The sequence below is a fragment of the Gracilinanus agilis genome, chromosome 3, assembly GCF_016433145.1.
Source record: "Gracilinanus agilis isolate LMUSP501 chromosome 3, AgileGrace, whole genome shotgun sequence".
Classification (NCBI taxonomy): domain Eukaryota; kingdom Metazoa; phylum Chordata; class Mammalia; order Didelphimorphia; family Didelphidae; genus Gracilinanus; species Gracilinanus agilis.
The window spans coordinates 294,854,476-294,875,622 of record NC_058132.1 but is presented as its reverse complement, the minus strand read 5'-3'; the positions used below and the strand labels follow the sequence as shown (position 1 = coordinate 294,875,622).

At 35.4% G+C, this 21,147-nt stretch overlaps 1 protein-coding gene across 1 annotated transcript in view; it reads left to right on the top strand.

The window, feature by feature from the left end:
* The window catches only part of THSD7B (thrombospondin type 1 domain containing 7B), a 932,487-nt gene that overhangs the window by 794,612 nt on the left and 116,728 nt on the right, over positions 1-21,147 (top strand). Inside the window, exons 15-16 of the mRNA XM_044666609.1 lie at positions 12,045-12,178; positions 15,687-15,840. Of these exons, the coding sequence (XP_044522544.1) occupies positions 12,045-12,178; positions 15,687-15,840 (288 nt within the window). The remainder of the gene's footprint in view (positions 1-12,044; positions 12,179-15,686; positions 15,841-21,147) is intronic.

Here is a 21,147-nt window from a genome sequence, read left to right as displayed (position 1 = left end):
ATATATAGATAGATAGATAGATAGATAGATAGATAGATAGATAGATAGATATATACTATTACACAGTTTTAAATGACCAGAGTAACCTAGTGTTTGACAAATCCAAAGATACAAGATTTGGGGACAAGAAGTCACTATTTTAAGAAAATTGCTGGGAAAAATTGAAAGTAGTTCAGCAGAAACTAGATATAGAGCAACATCTCACACTGTACACCAAGGTCAAAATGAGTACATGATTGAGATGTAAAGAGTCATATCATAAATAAATTAGAGGAATGGACTTTTTACCTGACAAATTCAGCCAAGATTAGAATGAAAGCAGGAAACTAGGTGGGGGGTTATGGTAAGTTTCTCTAATAAAAGACTTATTTCTCAGTAGATAACTATGTGGGTAGAAGTGATTCCTCAATTGATAGTCAAAGGATAAACAGGTAATTTACAGTTTTCAAGTTAACCGTAATCATACAAAAATGTTCCTAATCACTATTAATTAGAGAAAAAAAGTTAAAATAACTCTGAGGCAGCATTTCATACCTATCAGATTAGCTAACATGACAGAAAAGTAAAATGATAAATGGTAGAGGAGATATGGAAAAATTGAGACACTAAGGCAGTGTTCTTGGAGTTGTGAACTGATTCAACAGTTTTGGAGACCAATTTGAAATGATGCATAAAGGACTCTCTTAACTTTACATACCCTTTGACCTGGGCATACTATTACTGGATCTGTACTCCAAACAAATCAAAAGAAAAGAACCAATATATTCACAAATATTTATATTGGCTTAATTTTGGTGGCAATGAATCAGAATTTGAGGAAATGCCCATTTTATTTGGAGAATGCCTAAACAATTTTTGGTGTATGATTGTGGTGGAATACTAGCATTATAAGAAATGACGAGCAGAATGCTCTTGGAAAAACTTGGAAAGACTTTCATGAATTCATACAAAGTAAAGTGAGTAGAACCAGAAAAATGTACACAGTTACAGCAATATTGTATGATAATCAACTGTGAATGACTCATCTGATCTCAGCAATATGATGATCCCAGACAATTCTGAAGGACTTGTGATTTTAAAAAAATACTATCCACCTCCTTATAAAAAGCTAATATAGTCTGCGTCCAGATTGAAACAACCTTAAAAAAAATTTTTTTTTGGTCTGCTTTTTCTTTGGCAACATGACTAATCTATAGAATGTTTTGCATGACTGCATATGTATAATCTATATCAAATTGTTTGCCTTCTCAAGGAAAAGTTAGTGAAAAGATGAAGGGAAGAAGAGAATTTGGAACTCAAAACTTAAAAAAATTCTGGTTTACTTATAATTGAGAAAAAAATAGAAATTAGATGATTGCATGTCAGTTTGGGGAGTTTCAATCAAATGATAAAATTAGAAGACATATCGCAGAAGATCAAGAGATGACTGGAGGAGAGGTAGAAAAGATTGTAAATGAGTTCTCCAAGGAGCTCATCCACAAGTGAAAGTTGATAGTTAAGACAATAGTAGGAATAGTAGCATAAAATGAAGAATTTTTAATTATGGGAGAGGCATGAGCATGTTTGTAGACAGTGGCTAGGATCAAATAATTTCTCTTGTTTAGCATTTAATGCCCTTCACAATCCAGCCCCACCCTGACTTTCCAAATGATATTTTATTCTGCTACCTATATTCTATTATACCACTAAAATGAACGGTCTGATTACTTTAACTTAGAAATGCTACATCATTTCCCATTCTGTTGTTTTGCATTATCTTTTTCCCATGCTCAAATGAACTGTCATATCAACTCAGCCTCTTTGACTCTCTTATTTCCTTTAAAATTCTGCTTCAGCAACATCATCTGGATAAAGTCTTTCCTTTTCTCCCCAACTTCCAGTACCCTTTCTTGTAAAATAAATAAATGAAATAACCTTGTATTTATTGTACAAATACTTGTTATCTCCCACCAAAATAATATTATTTCCTCAAGAACTGGATTCGTTAAATTTTTATCTTTGTATAACTTGCTCCTAGAATAGTATGTGACACAGAGTACATAATAAATAACTGTGGACAGTATGAAATATGATAAGGTATGACATGATATGACATATGATGTGATGTGGTATAATGTGATATGATGCTACATCTTATGTACCAACTCGTTAATGATGTCATTAGAGTTACAGGCTTAGATTCAGGAAACCTTGACTTTAAATATGGTTTTAGAAACTTCCTATTTATTTAACTCTGGGCAAGTCACAACCTTTGTTTGCTTCAGTTTCTTCAACTGCAAAATGGGAATAATAATTGCATCTACTTCCCAGCATTATTGCAAGGATCAAACGATATATTTGTGAATCAATCAGCATAAGATTTGACACATAACAAGCACTAAAGAAATGCTTCTTCTTTTTATTAAAAAGTCTATTCTTTGTAATTTTCATTTTCTAAATGGGAAATCTTAGTTAAAGCTAAAAATGTATGCATTCATTTAACTGAATTTTTAAAATTTAAACCCTTTTATATATAATATTACATACTCTATAGCTCAATTTTTGCAAAGGTCTTTGAATTATAGGTGTGGTACAGTAGATTTGGTTCCAAGTAACATTCATAAGACTGAGGTGTAATTTTAGCTCCATTTGACCTTGAGCAACTCAGTTAAAATTCCTGAGACTCATTTTTTCATCTGTTAAAACTGAGATTCCTCCCACTTGCCCCCTCTACCTAATAAAGTTCTCATGATTCTTGAATGAGATAATGTCTATAAACCATGAAGCTTGGCACAAAGTAAGATCCACCAATGGTTGGAGCTGAAAAGGACCTTAGATCATCTGTTTGAATAACCATAGAGAGAGAAGATACTACAGAGATAATTTAGTACAGCAAATAACTGACCAAGAAACTTGTCCACAAAATAACTCAGAGTAGTCATCCACATTTGTTTTGCTAAACTTTTGAATTTAATAGTTTTTAAAGTATAGGACATTAAAATTCTTTGTGTTAGCTTCTGAAAATGAAGAGACTGTGACTTGTTTAAGTGAAAAAAAAAGTAATTGGATCCCAATTTTGTCATCTAGCATTTCACTATCATGCCAAATAGTCTTTTTATTACCACCCAAATCAGAAGTCTAGGAAGTCTTGAGGACAGCTAGGTGACTGAGTGGATTGAGAGATAGGCCTATATGATGGTTGGTCCTGGGTTCCAAATCTGGTCCCAGATACTACATACTTGTTTGACTGGGCAAGTCACTTAACCCTCACTGCCTCGCCTTGGCCATTTTTTGCCTTGGAAGCAATACACAGTATTGATTCCATGATGGAAGGTAAGGGTTAAAAAAAAAGGAAGTCTGCTAGGATAACATGACCCAGTTCTAATGAAGTCACACCATATCTGAGTAGTGGTTATTTTTATTTCTAGACATTCACAAAATTATCTCTTTAATAATATATTCTTGAATTTTTCCTGGAATTGAAGTTGGGTTTACTGACCTATATCATTCAAATTCGACTCTCTCTTGTGTTTTGAAAATAATGAAAACATGTGCCCTTCTCTAGTTTTGAAGTACTTCTGATCTCCATGAACTTTCATAGATCACCAACAGTGACTTAGCAATCACATCAGCCATTGTCCAGGTTATGAGAGTGAGTGTGTGCTCTTTTATTGTCTCTCTACACAACTTGAATTTAAGCATCCAATTATCCATTATTGTTCTAATCTTCATTTCAAAGATCATTTTCCTTGGAAGATAAAACAGAAGTGAAATAAGACAAAATAAGTTCTGCCTACTTAAAGAAGTAGAATGTGTTATCCCTTAGTGCTTTCTTCAAATGATATGATCTGAAAATTTATTTATCTGTAGAACATAAGCAGCTCGTAGAAAGGATCTATTTCATTTTTATTTGTAAATCTTCAGAAACATATGGGTTTTTTAAAAGTATATACTGAATTGATTTGTTCTTTGGTCTTCCACTAGAAGTAGTCTGAATTACTTCTCATATCCTATTCTTTCTTCCAATTCAGCTAAAATATCCATTTTGTTGTCCTAAAGATTCAGGTAGTCAATAAATGTTCATTAAGATCTACTTTGTGCCAGTCAGGCACTGTGCTAAGAGATGGGATAATTTGTCATCAACCTCAGAATCTTCTGAACCCTCATGTTCCTGATTATTTTAGAGCAATATGAACTTTTCTTATATTCAGTGTTCAATACCGCCTTCGTGAAGTCCAACACTCTATAGGTTTCCTTTTAAGAAATTTGAATTATGTTCCCTTTGCATGTTATTATATCTCTTTAAACCTTCTTTTCTTCTTTAATTGAATGATTTCTATTTAAATCTTTGATTCATTATAATTTCTCGTACCTTTTATGCTGACTTCCACCATATAATTTAGACTCCCCTTTATTCTTTTTAGAAATCTTCTCCTCAAACTTATCATAATTGTCAGATTATGCCTAGCTGATCCAATATTTATCATAAACTTAAGAAGCAGTTCTTCCATGATGGTTAGAATCAAGTCTGGGATAGTTGTTTCCATTAGTCAACTTTTCCATCTTCTAAAGGATTAAACTGCCATTAAGGCAAAAATTAATTAGCTACTGCCAGAAGGAGACAGAATCTTCATAACAGAGCTAGAAGGGACCTTATACTTTAGCCCAGTGCCTGGGACATAGTAGGAACTTAATGAATATTGAATTGAATCGAATGAAATTGAACAACTCACTTAACTGATTAAGAGGTGAAGTGACTTGATCAGTGCCGAAAGGTAGTAAAGGGATGAACATAGATTCAAATTTAGGTTTCCTGACTCAAAAAAAAAATCACCCCATTCACTGTACCAGCTTATCTTTCCCTCATCATGACTCTCTAAAACCTATGGCCTGGTTTTCTGAATGCTTCCTCTCTTTCTGCCTCTAACCCAGGGAGCCGGTAGTACATCCATAATATCCCTTTTTTTTTCTTCCTTCATTTTCTACCTTGTTCTCACTTGGATATTCTTTATCAGTCTCTGCCAATTAGGTCATGGATTTTCTCATGAGTATATCTTTTTAAACATTTAATGTTACTCTGCCTTTCCTTTTTAAATTGAATCTGTTCTTACTGCATCCAGTATATCTTTCCAGAGCCATTTTCCAGGCAAAAGCCCTATCCACCAAGACTTAATAATATCCATGAGGTCAAATTTACTTCCTTGCATCAGAATCTGTAGTTTAACTTACTGACTATCCATACTTTGTCTATTCCTATATAAATATGTGAGTTTTATTTCCAATTCTTATCTTAGATTTTGTTCTCTGTGAATGACAACTCTGAGTCCCTTTGTGCTTTCAGTGAGGCAGACAGTCTAGTAATGAACAAATCATCAGGCCTTCATTGTGGCACATTTTAACTCATGTAAGAACAAGCGAAAGCTTAACTTGTGCCACCTAAGAATGCAGGCATGGGAGAAAAAAGAGGAAGGAAAAGTGGCTTAGGGTAAAAGATAAGGCTGTGATCACATAAAAACAAACAAAAGAAACCTGGAAAGATCTGATATGCAGTGATGAAAATGGAAGTAAGCAGAACCAGGAGATTGTACACAATAACAGGAGTGTGCGATGATCAACTTAAATGTTAATGTTAGTGTGAATAATTTAATTATCAATAAGGCAAGGATAAAGGACAACTCTAAAGGACTTATTCTGACAAACAAAGATAACCACCATCATAAAAGGAATAGATGAAGTCTAAACATATATTGAACCATGCTATTCTTCACTTTATTTCCTCCATGAATTTTTCTCTAGTGTAAGCAATATATGTCTTTTTTCAGATGATGGCTATGGAAATATGAATTGTATAATAACATGTACAACATATATCCTATTACCTGCTTTCTTGCAGAAGAGAGAAGAGTGAAAGAGAGAATATGGATTGCAAAATGTCAGAAAAATTGTATTAAAAATTGTATTACTGTGCAATATGGAAAAAAATAAGTAAAAAGAAACAAATGAAAAGATAAGGGTGACTTTCAGTCACCGGTAGAGATCTGGAGGAGATTTTAGCTACCAAAAAGGATGGTGACAAGAGATTCAGGTCTATTGGCCACAATAAGAAGAGCAAGGGAGTGGTTAAGGCAGTAGCCAGAGACTGGTTTCACGCTTAAAACACTTATTTTTGCCAAACATTCAATCATGTCCTCTATATAATGGGAGATGTGTCTGGTGTCTATTACCTCCACAACCAGGAAAGCTCCTTATAATAGCCTTGGATTTTTTTTAAATAGAGATTGCCTATTGCTTCAGAACCAGGGAAACAAATCAAGGTCCATTTAATGTCTAGTTCCCATTTCTAACTTTATAAATAGGGGATAGTTCCCAGGAGGTTGACACAAATAGCTAACACGATTTTCAATAGTGTGGTTTGCATAAAAGTACAGAAGACTGTTGAGTAGAGAAGGAAAATGGGAAGTAAGACAGGTGGTATCAATATTGGAGAATACCTGCATCTGTCTCTCATTAGACACCACTGAAATCCTGTGCTCAGGTTTTTGGAACAGAAGTACCAACGTGTTCATAGCCAGGACCCATTCCTAATATTATCCAATCTGAGGAGTAAAGGGAGGAACTAGCATCAATGACCAGTCCAGCGAGATTTGTACCTCTCCATAAGCATTCAAATGGACTTCTCTTAAGTCTTCAGACCTCACAAAACTGTTTAAGGGTGATATATAAACACTTAGTTCTAAATGAATGTAGGAAGAGCATTAGGATTCTTCTTTAGTTACTTCTGTGACCTTGCACAAGTCACTTAATATTTCTTTGACTCAGTTTCCTGATCTGTAAAATGAAGGGATTGAAATCAGTTAGTTCTCTTCCAACTTCAAATCCCGCAGTCCTTATTCTGACTATCTTCACCTAACTCTGTACCAGTGCCAAAAATCTGAAAAGGGAAGATAAATTGCTAAGGGAATTCCCAGGTGCTTACTTTCCAGTCTGCTCTTGGGTTTTCTGGACCATGGTTTTATATCATTAGTATGTTTTATCACCTTAATATGAGTAGACATTGCTTTCTTAAGACTTTATGATCACTAAGTATGTGTAGAAAGAACCCAGTCCAAATGTAATATATATTAGGACTTACTGGGAAACTACTTCTTTCGTTTGACCAATTCCAGTGAAGGAGATTTTATTCAATAAATATTAATTGAGTAAATGAATGAATGAGTTTATGGTATGACTTTTGCACTGGCAAAATTACAAAAACATATTCCTAAATGAAGGAGTAATGAAAAGGACCCATTACGAGTAGGATGAAATGTTACCTCTGTCATAGTACTCTAATCTTGAAGCTGTGTTCTTAAACATCTATGGCCCTATTAAGCCCTGTTATTTTCTTCCTAATTTGTACCATTTAAAAAATGATTTTCAGTTAACTTTCCTATGGTTCATTTCTCTCCTTCAGAACATTTCAAATGGTTCTCTGATAAAGTCCAGGCTTTAACACAAACCCATTTTAAAACTATAATAACCATGAGCTAAATAGCAATGTGAAATAGCCAGAGCTTAAAGGACTGACACTAGAGGAAATTGGGCATCGGGGTAGTTAATTTTTATCCTTGAATACCCTATTGGCTTTGTTCCCGTTGTGCTGGTTGCTCATCCTATGGGCAAGATTCATCCCAGCACAACCAGAGTTAGGAGGAAGACTAGCTTTCTTTCTGACCTGCATCTCTACTGTGATAGAGGCTCTCATTTCCACAGCCAAATAATCAAGCATCTACTCTTGAGGACTGTGTTTTATATGTGTGTTTATTCTACCTAAATGTTAATATGGAAAGAAAATTTTTTTCTCAAATTTCTTTATGCTGTGTAAATAATTCCCTAGAAAAAAATTACACACTAATGATTTATTCTCTCTGGGAAATTAAATTGGAAGGTCTAGCCATCTTCCCTCCTTTTAGTAATTGGTTTCAAGTCCTCTTTGAGAGCCACTGTTTCAATTTAAGAAAAATATATTTGGCACCTATTTCAGGCAGAGTACTATGTTAGGAGATAAAGGAGAGGGCAGCTAGTTGGCACAGTGGATAAAGTGCTGGGCCCAGAGTCAGGAAGACCTGAGTTCAAATTTTGCTTTTGACACTTACTAGCTGTGTGATCCTGGACAAGTCACTTAACCATGTTTGCGTTGGTTTCTCAAATTGTAAAATGAGTTAGAGAAGAAAATAGCAGACTACTCCAGTATATTTGTCAAATGAATCCCAAATAGGGTCAGGAATAGTCAAGCACAACAGAAATAACTGAAGAACAACAAAAATAAGGCACATAGAATTCATATAAGATATGTTACCTGATTCTGTGGAATTGAAAGTTTAATTGTGGGGTAAGGATCATATGTAAATGAATTGAAGAAAAAATAAGATACAGTAAATGTATAACTTGAAATATAGATTGAGACCCAACAATACCATTACTTAGTCTGTTTCCCAACAAGATTAGAGAAAAAGAGAAAAAACTCTATACATTCCAAAATATTATAGCAGCTCTTTTTGTGGTAGCAAAGAACTAGAAATTGAAGGGATGTCCATCAATTGGAGGAATGGCTAAAGAAAATATGGTGTATGATAATGATTTTTTAATTGGAAAGAGCTACATGAAATAGTAAACAGCAAAATGTATAAAGCCAAGAGAACATTAGAATAAACAGCTACAGAATTAATACTGGAAAAAATGGGAATATTACTTCCAGAGTGAACTGACCAGTAGAAACAATAAGGACCTAATTTGTATGAACATTTCTGTTTACCAGATGATGCTTTCTGTGATGTGGAGAGGGTGGAGAGAGGCTAGGGCACTTGTGGATTAATTCTATTAATAAAAAAAGAAAATACAAGATGGCATAGTGGCTGGAAAGATGGCCTCAGAAAAAAGAAAGATTTGATTCTAATCTTATCTATGGCACATGCTATGGTTGGGCAATCCTACTCAAGTCACTTAACCATTCTTTACTGCCACACAAATCTTGATGGTTATAAATTGCAGAGTAGGTACCAACCTGCATTGACAGAGATTGTTTCCTCTTCTTGGATTACCTCATACTGTATAAATCACAGACCCATTCGCTATTGCTGCCCCTAAATACATATCAGTACTAATTAATATCATAACAGGAAATATCATTCCAGGGAGAGGCAAGGATTGGAGAGTATTCTCAAGAGATGTTTAATAGATGAGATGGCATTTATGTTCAGCCTTAGATGATGGGAAGAATTTCTAGAGGGGGGAAATTTATATATGGGGAATAGAAGATTCCAGGAATGGAGAATCAAAAGCTGGAATGCATGGGGTCTGATGTGGGAAAAGTAAGTAATCAGTTTGACTAGATTATGCAGAGGAAGGAATTGTGAGAAATGTTGAAAAGATAAGATACCATGATATAGAAGACTTTGAATATGAAGTTATTTGGGTATGAACCCAATATAGATAATCACTGAAAAGTTTTGAGCAGGAGAAACACATGATCAGACCTACTTATACTCAAATAATTAATTGGATTCAGAAACTCATCAATATGGATTCGTGTAAAGTGGTGCAGATCCCAGTGAATCTCCATTTTCATACTCTGTAAATTCTTGTCCTTTTTAAATATTGTTATAAAAGTGTATTAAAGGATGGATTCTGGGCATATGGGAGAAAGCAAGAAAATTGGGTTAGAAACTATTATATTAATCCAGATAGCTAGCTGATAATGAGGACCTGTTCTATGGTAGTGACAAAGGGAATAGATAGGAAGGGTCAAGATATTATGGAGGATAAAATATTATGGAGGACAAAATAGTATGGAGGAAATAATAGAAATTATTTACTGATGGAATATGATGAGAGGGAGAAGATAATATCAAAGACTATACCAAGATTTAAGAAATGAGTGGTTAGCTCTGTTCCCTTTTTGTCCCCCTATGATAAGAATCTTCAAAAGGCATTCCAAGACAGAAAAACAGGGATAGAATATATAGAACAAAAACAAACAAAAAATAAATAAATGACTGAGCAGAATAATATCTATATTCTATTCTGGTCAAGAAGAAGTAAATTTTAAAGCATAATATTCCCTTCACCTGAGCTCTGGGCTTGATAAGTGAAACAAATGTCAATTATGGGTAGTATTGTTAGTATCAGAAGCTCTTTCATAAGTCTCAAAGGTACCTTCATTCATTTGCTGTCCACCTTATCCACAAGGAGTAGAAAAGTGATTGTCTTCCTCAATTTCCTCTCCTGATCCCATCAATACAAAGTGTTTTTGTGGATACCTTTTTTTTATAAGCCCCATAATGTACAAAGAGCTTTACTTAATGTATCTGATGTGAAGAGTTCACAGAAAAACCTTATGAAGCCAATGAACGATTCATTTTCAGAGCTCCTGTCCTCAGTACAACCAAAGCTATTGGTGTCCTTTCAATTTGATATGTCTGTTTTCATTTTTATAGGGCCTTGTCTTATCTCTATTGCTTTCTCATCGCTTTTTGGACAGATTTCTCTGTTACAAGTTATCACCTCCTTATTCTAATATAGAAGCTGGCTTCTGACCATTTCATTCCCTTCATTTCAGGATTCACAGCATGAAATGTGATTCTTTTATTACTTAATCCCTTACTCTCCTCATAACCCATTTCTACTTCCATTTCCCCATCTCCTTTCATTTGGCCCTCACATATTTTTTTTAACTCTGTGGTTTTGTACAGCCTTCTATACCTCTCTGTGAGAGAGCCAAATAGAACTCCATGGTTAAAAATAGTTTCTGACATTATTTGTGATTCCTAAAGTGTACTTCCACAAATAACCTTTTCTCATTTGATTTCTAGCTAACATGCTGACGATGCTCCAATCTTGTTTTCAGATTATTCCATTACATAGTGCTTTCCCCTGCATTCAGAAAGTTGCAAGTAATGGTTCTGTTTGGGTAACACTTGCAGAGTCATCATTTACAATTTTATGAAGTTGGAAAGGCAAAGAAGGAATAAAATGGGGTTCAATTACTTATTTGAAAGGAGAAAACCCCAATTAGTTATTTAAGTAAGAAGCCTTAATGCCTGTTCTACAGGTATCTTTGTGCTGTAGAGCAATATGTGAGAGGAAGTGATTTTTTTCTCGTTTTGGCCAGCAGGGAGACATGTATCACACTGAACAACAGAGAACATTGCTTTTTTTAAAAAAATGCAATCTCAATGATGCAGGGAAATGAAATTGATTACCAATTTGGACGCAATTCCAAGAGAGCAAAACACAAACAAATTCATAAGAAAGAACTTTCTAAGTATTAATAGTACAATGAATAAATATTGTTTTTAATGAGAAAATTTTAAATAACCATATGCACAGTTATTAACAGCTTTGGGATTGTTTCTTTGATGTTCTCTGATTGGATGTGGATGGGGTGGGGAGGGAGACTTTCAGCAATGCTCTGAGCACCTCCAGAAAACAAAACTGTAACCACCTCAAACTTGCAAAGTTCTTAGCCAGGGGGCTAAATGCTTATATGTTAGAACTGATCATTGTCTGTATATATAAAAATAAATTTCCAGAGCAAATAACAACACTTTTATTATGCATTATAAGGATAATTTAACTGTAAGAATAAATGTTCCACATTTTACAAATATGTCTATGTAGGTTGATAGATATACATATACACATATCTATTCCAATCGTCATCATAAAATAAGGATGATACAATATGACATATAATTGAGATGAGGGCTATCTAATAGATGCTGTGTGAGCTGTTTGAGAAAATGAAATTATAATGAAATTCCTGTCTTCGGTGCTAGGAAATGACTGTCCTTTTTTCTCTTCTACAAAGACACACAGTAATATCCTAGATGATTTCCCATGTACATAAACATCTTCAGACAAGTCAGTAAATTCAAGGCAGTTAAAGATAACTCTGAACTTTGGGGACTTGATTTGCCAGTTTGGTCCACAGGGTTACACTCATCAGGTATTGGACAAGACTGGCTGGCTGTTTCTTTGTAAACTTCATGACTTGAAGTAATATTTTTGTTTCCTTTGCCTAACAGGTGCATGAGGCAGTCCCGTGTTACAGTGAGTGCAATCAGTATTCGTGGGTTGTAGAACACTGGTCTCCATGCAGAATCAACAGTGAGCTAAGGGCTTTCCGCTGTGGAGAAGGAATGCAAACTAGAAAAGTCAGGTATGTGAAAACTTGAATAATTCGTGGGGAGAGGCTAAGAAAAAAATATTTTTCATAAATACAAGGTAGTTAGTCTCATCCAGTGATGCTCAGGTGTTCATTTCTTGAAGAAAATACTTTAACTATATTTCTATGTATAAATGCATGAGAATACACATATAAATACACATATATATGTGTGTTTATACCTTGATACTTACCTAGGCATCCTTGGTTTTTTTTAAACCCTTACCTTCCATCTTGGAATCAATACTGTGTATTGGCTCTAATGCAGAAGAGTGTTAAGGGCTAGGCAATGGGAGTTAAGTGACTTGCCCAGGGTCACACAGCTGGGAAGTGTCTGCGGCCAGATTTGAAACTAAGACTTCCCATCTCTAGGTCTGGCTCTCAATCCACTGAACTACCCACCTGCCCCCCTACCAGGCATTCCTTTTGAAATGTCTTCTAAAGTCTGCATATTAAGACCTATATGTGTCATAATCTGAGACCATCGACTGACTCATGGCCATCTACAAGACTGCAGCTTGTAAATGTGTTGATTCTTCTGTTTATAAGCATGTTGGTTTGTTGACTTTAAGGGATAGGTGTCTTCCCCCTTATAGGTCTTGGCACTTCCAAAATGTAGTTTTAAGCCTTAATAGTTAGCCTTGAGGAGGTCACTAAAAATAATATGAACCAGAATTTTAACATTTTGATCAAATCCACTTAATAGGAATATTGACTAAAACAACAATTTTAAGGTTAACAAATGTATCTGAACATAAAAAGAGACATTGTAACTTGAGTTCAAATGGATAGTGGAGAATAGTTTGAAATGACATTGAGAGGAAAATATGGCTATTCCCTAAACACTTCAAAGAATGTATGTATTACATGTACAACCCAGATTGAATTGTTTGCCAGCTCTGGGAGTGTGGAGGGAAGAAGGAATGGAGGCAATTTAGATCATATAATTTCAGAAAAACTATGTGGAAATTTGTTATTTAAATAAATAAAGAATGTATTAATTAGATATGCAGAGATAACATGAACTGGGAAATGAATACAGTTCATTTGGAGAAAGACAAGCAAGTTATTTAGAAAACAGTAAAGTGAAGTAGTTTTTTTTCACGATAAATGAAGAAAGTGACAACCAGATAACAAATTTAAGACTCTAAGAATGCAACTTGGCAGTCACTGACTCTCTGCCTTCTGGTATAATGGAGAACCATAAGGCCTTATCATCTACTCTTCTACTGTGTCATAAAGTCTTCCATGCCATACTACCTTTCCTGCTTCTGTTTTCTTCAAACCCCTCATCAAATGCAACCCAAAGGGTAACAGGGACCTTGACGTCAAGCCAGCTGCAACATTTGCACTTTCCCATTAGCCTCAGAGTTGATCTTTCTTTTGTGCCTCCTCCCCCCACACTAGAATATGAGTACCTTGAGGGAAGGAGCAGTCATGGATTTTCTATTTCATAATGTATATATGTGTGTTTATGTATATGTATAGCACTTTAATGTTTGCAAAATGCTTTACAAATATTATTTCATTTTATTCATTTATTATTTCATTTTATCCTCATGGCCATCTTTTGAGAAGGAAATGTTATTTAATTATCTTCATTTTATAATTGAAGAAACTGAGACAGACAGAAGGGTTATTGTTTGTTTGTTTGATTTTTTAACTGATTTACCTAGGGTTACACTGAATAAAATCTTATGTAGGATTTGAACAGGTCTTCAAGCCCAGGGCTCTATCCACTGTACAATCTTGCTGCCATCTTCAGGAAGAACTACAATTAGTTCAGTAAAATCATATATTTAGAGCTGGAAGGGGTCTTGATCAGCTAATCCTTTCATTTAGAGATTGGGAATTTGAGCTGCATAGAGGTGACCTAATTTACCCAAGGCAATAGAGGTAGTAAAAAGATGACTAGTATTCAAACCCAAGCTCTATGACTCCAATGCTTTTCCCTTTGAAACACTTCATACCTCTTCAGGCAAAGAAAACTCTATCCAGTTAAGCTCTGTACCAGAAGGGGAAAAAAGGAGGGGGAGGGGAGGAACCAGAGAATTCTGAGAGGGGAAGTGAAGTGAGGGAGTATTTATGAAGTGCCTACTATGTGCCAGGCACTGCTGCATATTGATAGATATGAGTTTGTTTGTTAGGTAAAGAGAGGGTTCTTTCTTCCCAACTTTGTATATTTTATGTCTCCAAATAGGTCCTTGTGGCCTGGGATCATCTTTATGATCTGCCTCCCTACAATGTTTATTACAGCACTGAAGGATCACATAGAATTGAGATATCATCTCACACCTATCAGAATGGTCGAGACAATGAAAGGGCAAAGTGGCAAAATGTTAAGAGAAGGGGCAGCTGGGTAGCTCAGTGGAGTGAGAGTCAGGCCTAGAGACGGGAGGTCCTAGGTTCAAATCCGGCCTCAGCCACTTCCCAGCTGTGTGACCCTGGGCAAGTCACTTGACCCCCATTGCCTACCCTTACCAATCTTCCACCTATGAGACAATACACCGAAGTACAAGGGTCTAAAAAAAATGTTAAGAGAAGAGGTGGAAAAATGGAGTTGCTAATACATTGTTGGTGGAACTGTGAACTGATCTAAGCATTTTGAGGAGCAATCTGGAATTATCCCCAAAGAGCTATAAAACTGTATAGACATTTTGGCCAAGAAATACCACTATTAGGTTTATTTCTTAAGGTGATCGCAGGAAAAGGAAAATAACCTATATGTTTTCAAATATTTATACCAGGAGCAACTAGATGGCTCAGGGAAATAAAGAGCCAAGCCAGGAGATGAGAGGTCCTGGGTTTAAATCTAGCCTCAGGTACTTTCTGCTTTGTCACCCTGGGCAAGTGACTTAACCCCAATTATCTAGCTTTTTCCACTTTTCTGCCTTAGAACTGATGCTTAGTAGCAATTCTAAGGCAGAAGGTAAGGGTTTTTTAAACTACAAATTTTTTTTAAAATATTTTTAATAGCTCTTGGTGGTAGCAAAGAACTAGAAACTGAAGGTATGCTCATCAACTGGGGAATGGCTAAACCAGGTTGTGGCATATGATTAAGATGGAATACCACTACACTATAAGAAATGATGAGTAGTTTAATTTTAGGAAAACATGGAAAGACCTCCATGAAATTATGAATAGTGAAATGAGCAGAACCAAAAGAACATTATATACAGCAACAGAAATATTTTTTTGAAGAATGACTTGTATATATCCACTGCCAAAGCCGAAATGATAAATAGAAACAAGCAAGACATAATTTTTCATATAAATATATATGTATATATCATTAAAGTGATACCATCTCTAGTATAGAGAAGGAAGGGAAGGGAAGAGATAACTGGGAATTTTAACTTAACAAAAAAACAACTCAAAAAATAAATTTAAAAACGAATAAAGGCTATTTAGCAAACAGATGAAATATTTCCATTTTCTCATTTTTTTAAGTTTTAATTTTTCAAAGTGGGACAATCTTTACGTATTTTTTTTTATTTGACAGATGTGTAAATATCATGGATGACAGTGAAAGTGGAAGGGTGGACAGTGCCCTCTGTAATCAGGCTGAAATTCCCGCAGAAACCCAGACGTGTTCACTCCTCTGCCCCAATGAGTGTGTCATGTCTGACTGGGGACAATGGAGCAAATGCCCACAGGTACGCAAAGCCTCTTTCCCCTCCTCCCATTTCAGAATCCTTTTGTGATGACTTCTCCAGGCTCCTGCTTGTCAGGAATGCCTTTCAAAGCTCTCTGTCCAATAATGAGGAAAAAATGATTTTCCAGAGGAAACCAAAGTGAACGATTTCAACAAGTTAAAATGAGTAATTTTAGATGCTAGCTATTCTTCCTAGTCCTCAATCTTAGCAACAGGAATGCGGAAATGTGCCTGTAATGATCACACTAGGATTCTGCTGTACTCCCATTGTTAAGGGGCTCTTCTTTAGCAATGAAATGACTCTCATTATAATTTCCCGGTTCCGTTCCATTTTTAGCCTCGTGGAATCAATTACATCTCTGGAGCACAACTCCACTATGTAATTTAGCTCCCGTTAGAGTGTTGATCTGTTTTCTCCTTCTGCTATTCTCAAAAAGATGATCTATTATGTTCCTATTCTTGCCAATACAGTGTTATGAACATTTCCCTTTACATGCTACTGTTTGAATGGAAGCTTATGGTAACATAGTGTAAATGTGCCAAGAATAACCTTATAACCTCCTTATTCGGGTTGTAGTTTTCAACTTCACATTTTCAAAAGCTGGTCTGGGAGCAAAATTTGCCCTGGTGATTCTGCCCAAGGATGGAAATAGATTGGATTCTCTTTAGCATGTGATTTTCAAAAAGTCAGGAAGTGCTGAGGGTATTATGTGGTTGTATAGATCTGGGAGAAAAAGAGTGAGTTTTTTGTCTTTTTAGTTCAATTACAATACTGATGATTTGGGCAAAGGGTGATGTGAAAAGGGATAATGTCCTTGAGATCAATGGATAGCTAGGAGCTGTGGTTAATTATTGTCTCTGAAAGCCTTATCTTTGAAATTGATATAACTCTGTTGCTAAAAGACATTTCCTTCTGTCTTTGGCAAAAAGATGAAAAAAAAAAAAAGCAGCTAGACGTTTGTGAGAGGAGATTGTTTTGCCTACCAGGCCATTTCTTTCACGAATACCTTAGAGATATGTGTTCCTTGGAAATACATGTTCCTTATTTAGCTTTCACCTTAGGAAGTCCATTTAATTTTCTCTTAAACTAAAATGGGCTATGATACAAGAATAAACTAAGCTATTTTAGTTATATAATAATGGTTATATTTAATTGCATAATATATAAATTTATTCTTTTTCTTAAAAACTGTTTATATCCTATATTTTTATTATTTATAAATCTGAAGAACTTCAATTAAATGTAGAAGTGAAGAGTTATTTCTTTTTTCCCTATAATTTGTTTATGAAATGCTCTATTAAATCATGGACACTGAAAAAATGTTGTCCTGTTACATTAGTGTACATGAGTGCCTATAGTCTCTGGACTGATGTATCATTTGAAGGAAGTTTTTACAAAATGATATAGCTTTGAATCCTGATATCAATCTTTCTTGCAACCATCTGTTTTTGAAGTTTACTGTGTAAAAAAATCATGTAGGATGCAGAAAGACTAAATTCAAAAGAAGAAATCTGAAAGACTTATCCAAGTATTTTCAGTTTTATTCTAGGATTATTACTCATGTACTTGGAGTATGTTTGGCAATAGTTTTAATGCTAGCTATAACATATAATTATAAGTGGGCAGTCCCTTCTTTAGTGTACTGCTTGTAGCCTTTATTTCTACATCAGCAAAATATCCAGGTTAAAAAAAAAGTGAAAAATCCAATGGTTTGTCACAGTTATCCCCCAAAACAATTAAGACTGTAAGCTCCTGAAGGTCAGGGACTGTCTTTATCTCTTTTTGTATTCCTAGCACTTAGCACAGTGTCTGGTACATAATAGGAAGTTAATAAATGTTGATTGACTGGCTGATTGGATAATCTAGCCCAAACATAGAATTCCTTTCATGAACAGCTCTGAATCTAGGAGACAGTGAGTATGTATTATTAATGATTAAAATCAAAACAAACAAAAACACCAAGTAGATTGAATCAAATTTAATTGGATTCTTATGCCACTTTATAGATAAAACTATTTTTTAAAATTTAATTTATTTGCTTATTTCTTTAATTATCTTTAAATTTTTTATGTAATTAGCAATCAAGAGTTTTAATGAACATTATTGAAAAACCTAGGTTTGTATAAAGAGTGCAAGTACAATGCTCTTTGCCATGATTCTAGGGATTGAAAATATTGGCAACTCTTTTATATGTTTCTCTTTTAACTACCAGGGGGGCTGTTCCTTGACATTTATGCAGCTGGCCATTTTTTTCTCTGTTCTATCTCATGATAGGTCATTAGAGCTAAAGGGAAAGATCTTATATAGATAATCTTCTTAGTCTTTTTCCTTGATTATTTGGCTGGAAGAAACATCCAAAGCTTTCCATATACCAACATAAGTATGAGATTCAGGATAATGAATGACATTCTCTCTACAACACTTAATTCTAAGATCACTTAATTTAAAATAATTTGCATAGTAAAATAATCAGTGGTCAATATGTATGACACATGTATTCTGTTCTTAGTTTATGGTATAAGTACTTTGGAGAATGCCAGAGAAATAGAAAACCCAGTTCCCAACCTTGGGGAGATTATGAGATCCAGTGACAATTTTTAGCTGATTCTTGGGCAGAAAAAGAGACTAATCATTTGCTTGTTTAGATTGTTCATCAGAGCACACTATGCTCTTTGATAAAGGGCCTGAAGAAATAATTTTCTGATATCTAGAAATTAACTTTCTAAGCAATTTTCTCTTAGACTTCCTCTCAGTTCCACAGTAGATATAGCTATATGATTTTAAAGTTGACAAAGTCCATACTATCTCATTTAATCATTCTGTGACAGAGTGCAACAGAAACAGTTAATTTCTTTATTACAAATGAAACTATTGAGGCACAGAGATTAAGAAACTTTCTGTGGTCTTGTAATAATATCAAACCAATATAGTATTTGATCCTGTCTTTCAAATGCAAAAATCAGAACTCTCTTTAGCCATGATTTTGTTTAAATACAGCTTGAGGATTTATCATTTAACCCAGAGGTCGGTAATGTATGGCTCTTGAGCCATATCTGGCTCTTTTGAGGGCCAGATATGGCTCTTTTGGCAGGAGCCATAAAGTCAATTTTTTCCCGCGCTGTTACAGGAGCGCACACTGTGAGCACTGTACGACTCTCACGAAATTACATTTTAAAAAATGTTTGGCTCTCACGACCAAAAAGGTTGCCGACCCCTGATTTAACCAAAATTACATGGGGCGGAAAATAAGTAGAATACAGTCTTTGTCCTCAAGGATCTTAAAATATACAGAAGATACTTTTCATTTTCCTTTCTCTATCCTTTTTGTGTGTTTGTTTCATATAGATTTACGAAGCAGAGAATGGCTAATTCAAGGACCATGGGACATCTGTCTCTGTTCCGTCTCCCTTAGACCCAGAGATCAAAAGGGTACAGGAGATTAAAGCTCCCATAGCCCAGTCTTCTACAGTCCTTATAATGGTAGATGGAAAGTAGAAATAAAGTTGTATTTATTTTCCCCAAATCATTATGGAAATATCACCCTTGAAACCTGAAATTAGTTATTAGTTGGTCCTTTAGAAAGAAAATTTGTTACCTTTATGGTTGAAAAATAGCCTATCTCTAAAAGTAAGGATGTCTGAGGAAGTAAGATATTGTAAAGATAATTGAGTGAATGAGTTACCAATCTAGCAATAACTGCCAATTATATACTACTGAGAAAAGAGAAGAAGATAGATACATTAAAAATTGTACTGGGACCATTTTCAAACTATATTGGGAGACATTCAAGACTATAAATATATTGAATGAGAACAAACACAATTCTAGGAGGAATTTGCGGAAAATGGAAAGCAATGCATTTCATTTACCTACATATTCTTATTCTTTCTTTTTCCCGCAGGACGTGTTTTGATTTTAAAAAAAAAAAACTAGAACATCTTATGTAGAAGGTATTAAAATGAAATGCAGCTTTTGAAGTTACATGTAGGTAAACTTAGGATAATAGAATCCTAGATCTAGGCCACAAAGGGACTGAGAAGCCATCTAGCCCAATCCACTAATTTTTGTTACTGAATGAAAAGAAAGGAGAAGGCAGGGTCTCAGAGAGCCATTTCAAAGCAGGTGAAAACAAACCTTTAAGGAAATCCAACCTTTCGAAATCATCCTCCAGGAAGCTTGAGCAAATTCTGATTCGAATTTTAATCAATTTCTATGAAACTTGCATTGTCTGAATGCCTCAGTGGATGATTAGAATGATTGCCAAGCATAACCTCTGCCAGCTGGAATTGGAGCCTCTGTAGAGGGGCTTTCCAAATGCTGCCTCATGATCAGTGAGTGACTCAGCTATCTTAGCTGCCTTATCACTCTAACAGCCTCTGAGGGAGTATCACAAACCAATCACTTTGCAGAGGAGCTGCACTGGGCTTCAAAAAATAAAATCTAGGTTGATTCTCAGTCATAACAAAACATTGCCACAAATGTGCCCTTTTGCTCCATCTATGGATTGCTCTCTAGTTTTTTATTCATGCACAGGGCTCTATAGGGCTTAACTAAGCCGTCCATCTCTTTGGTGGAGACAGTACCTCAAAAGGATAAGAGAAAAGTGTGACAGCTCCTTGATAAGCACTCTGAAAGAAACATTTGAGGTTAAGAAAAATGCCCTTTAATCCATGGCTCTCCTGTGTTATTTTTGGAGAAGGGCTGTCAGCAATGACATTTAATTACTGGTGACTCAGCATTTCTAGTATAGGGACACTATTTTTGGAAATGGCCCTGCCAGGGAAGTGGCTCTTGGAAAAAGTCAGCATCTTTGAGCAGCTAACCTTCCCCTTCATGCCATCCATCCATGGAGTACCCTCTCTTGGATCTGATGACAATTTGGGAGTGGACACTTCCTCAAGGACAATTCTAGTGGTCAAGGTTCCAGAGCCACCCTCTCCCTGCAACTCATAGCCAAAAGCCTTGTCGGGGAAAAAAAAAAACTGTGAAGCTTTTCTGTAGCATCCTTCTCTCCAATGCCAAACTGATATGCTATTCTTGGAAGCTGCGGGGATTCAGCATTTGGTGACCCTGGGAGTTTTCACTCCTAAAAAAAACATGTTTCCTTCTGTAGGAAGCAGCTTCAGGGTCATCACACTTAATTAATATTCACCGAGCAGCTGCCAGACTCAGAGCACCACATTAGGCCCTACATGACGGACTCCTGGAGATAACTACCTCATTTCATGTAGGCAAGCAAATAGCCACTTCAGGAAGGTAGCCTTTGGCCCTGCTACAGAAGAGAATTTGTATATTAGAGCCGGAGGA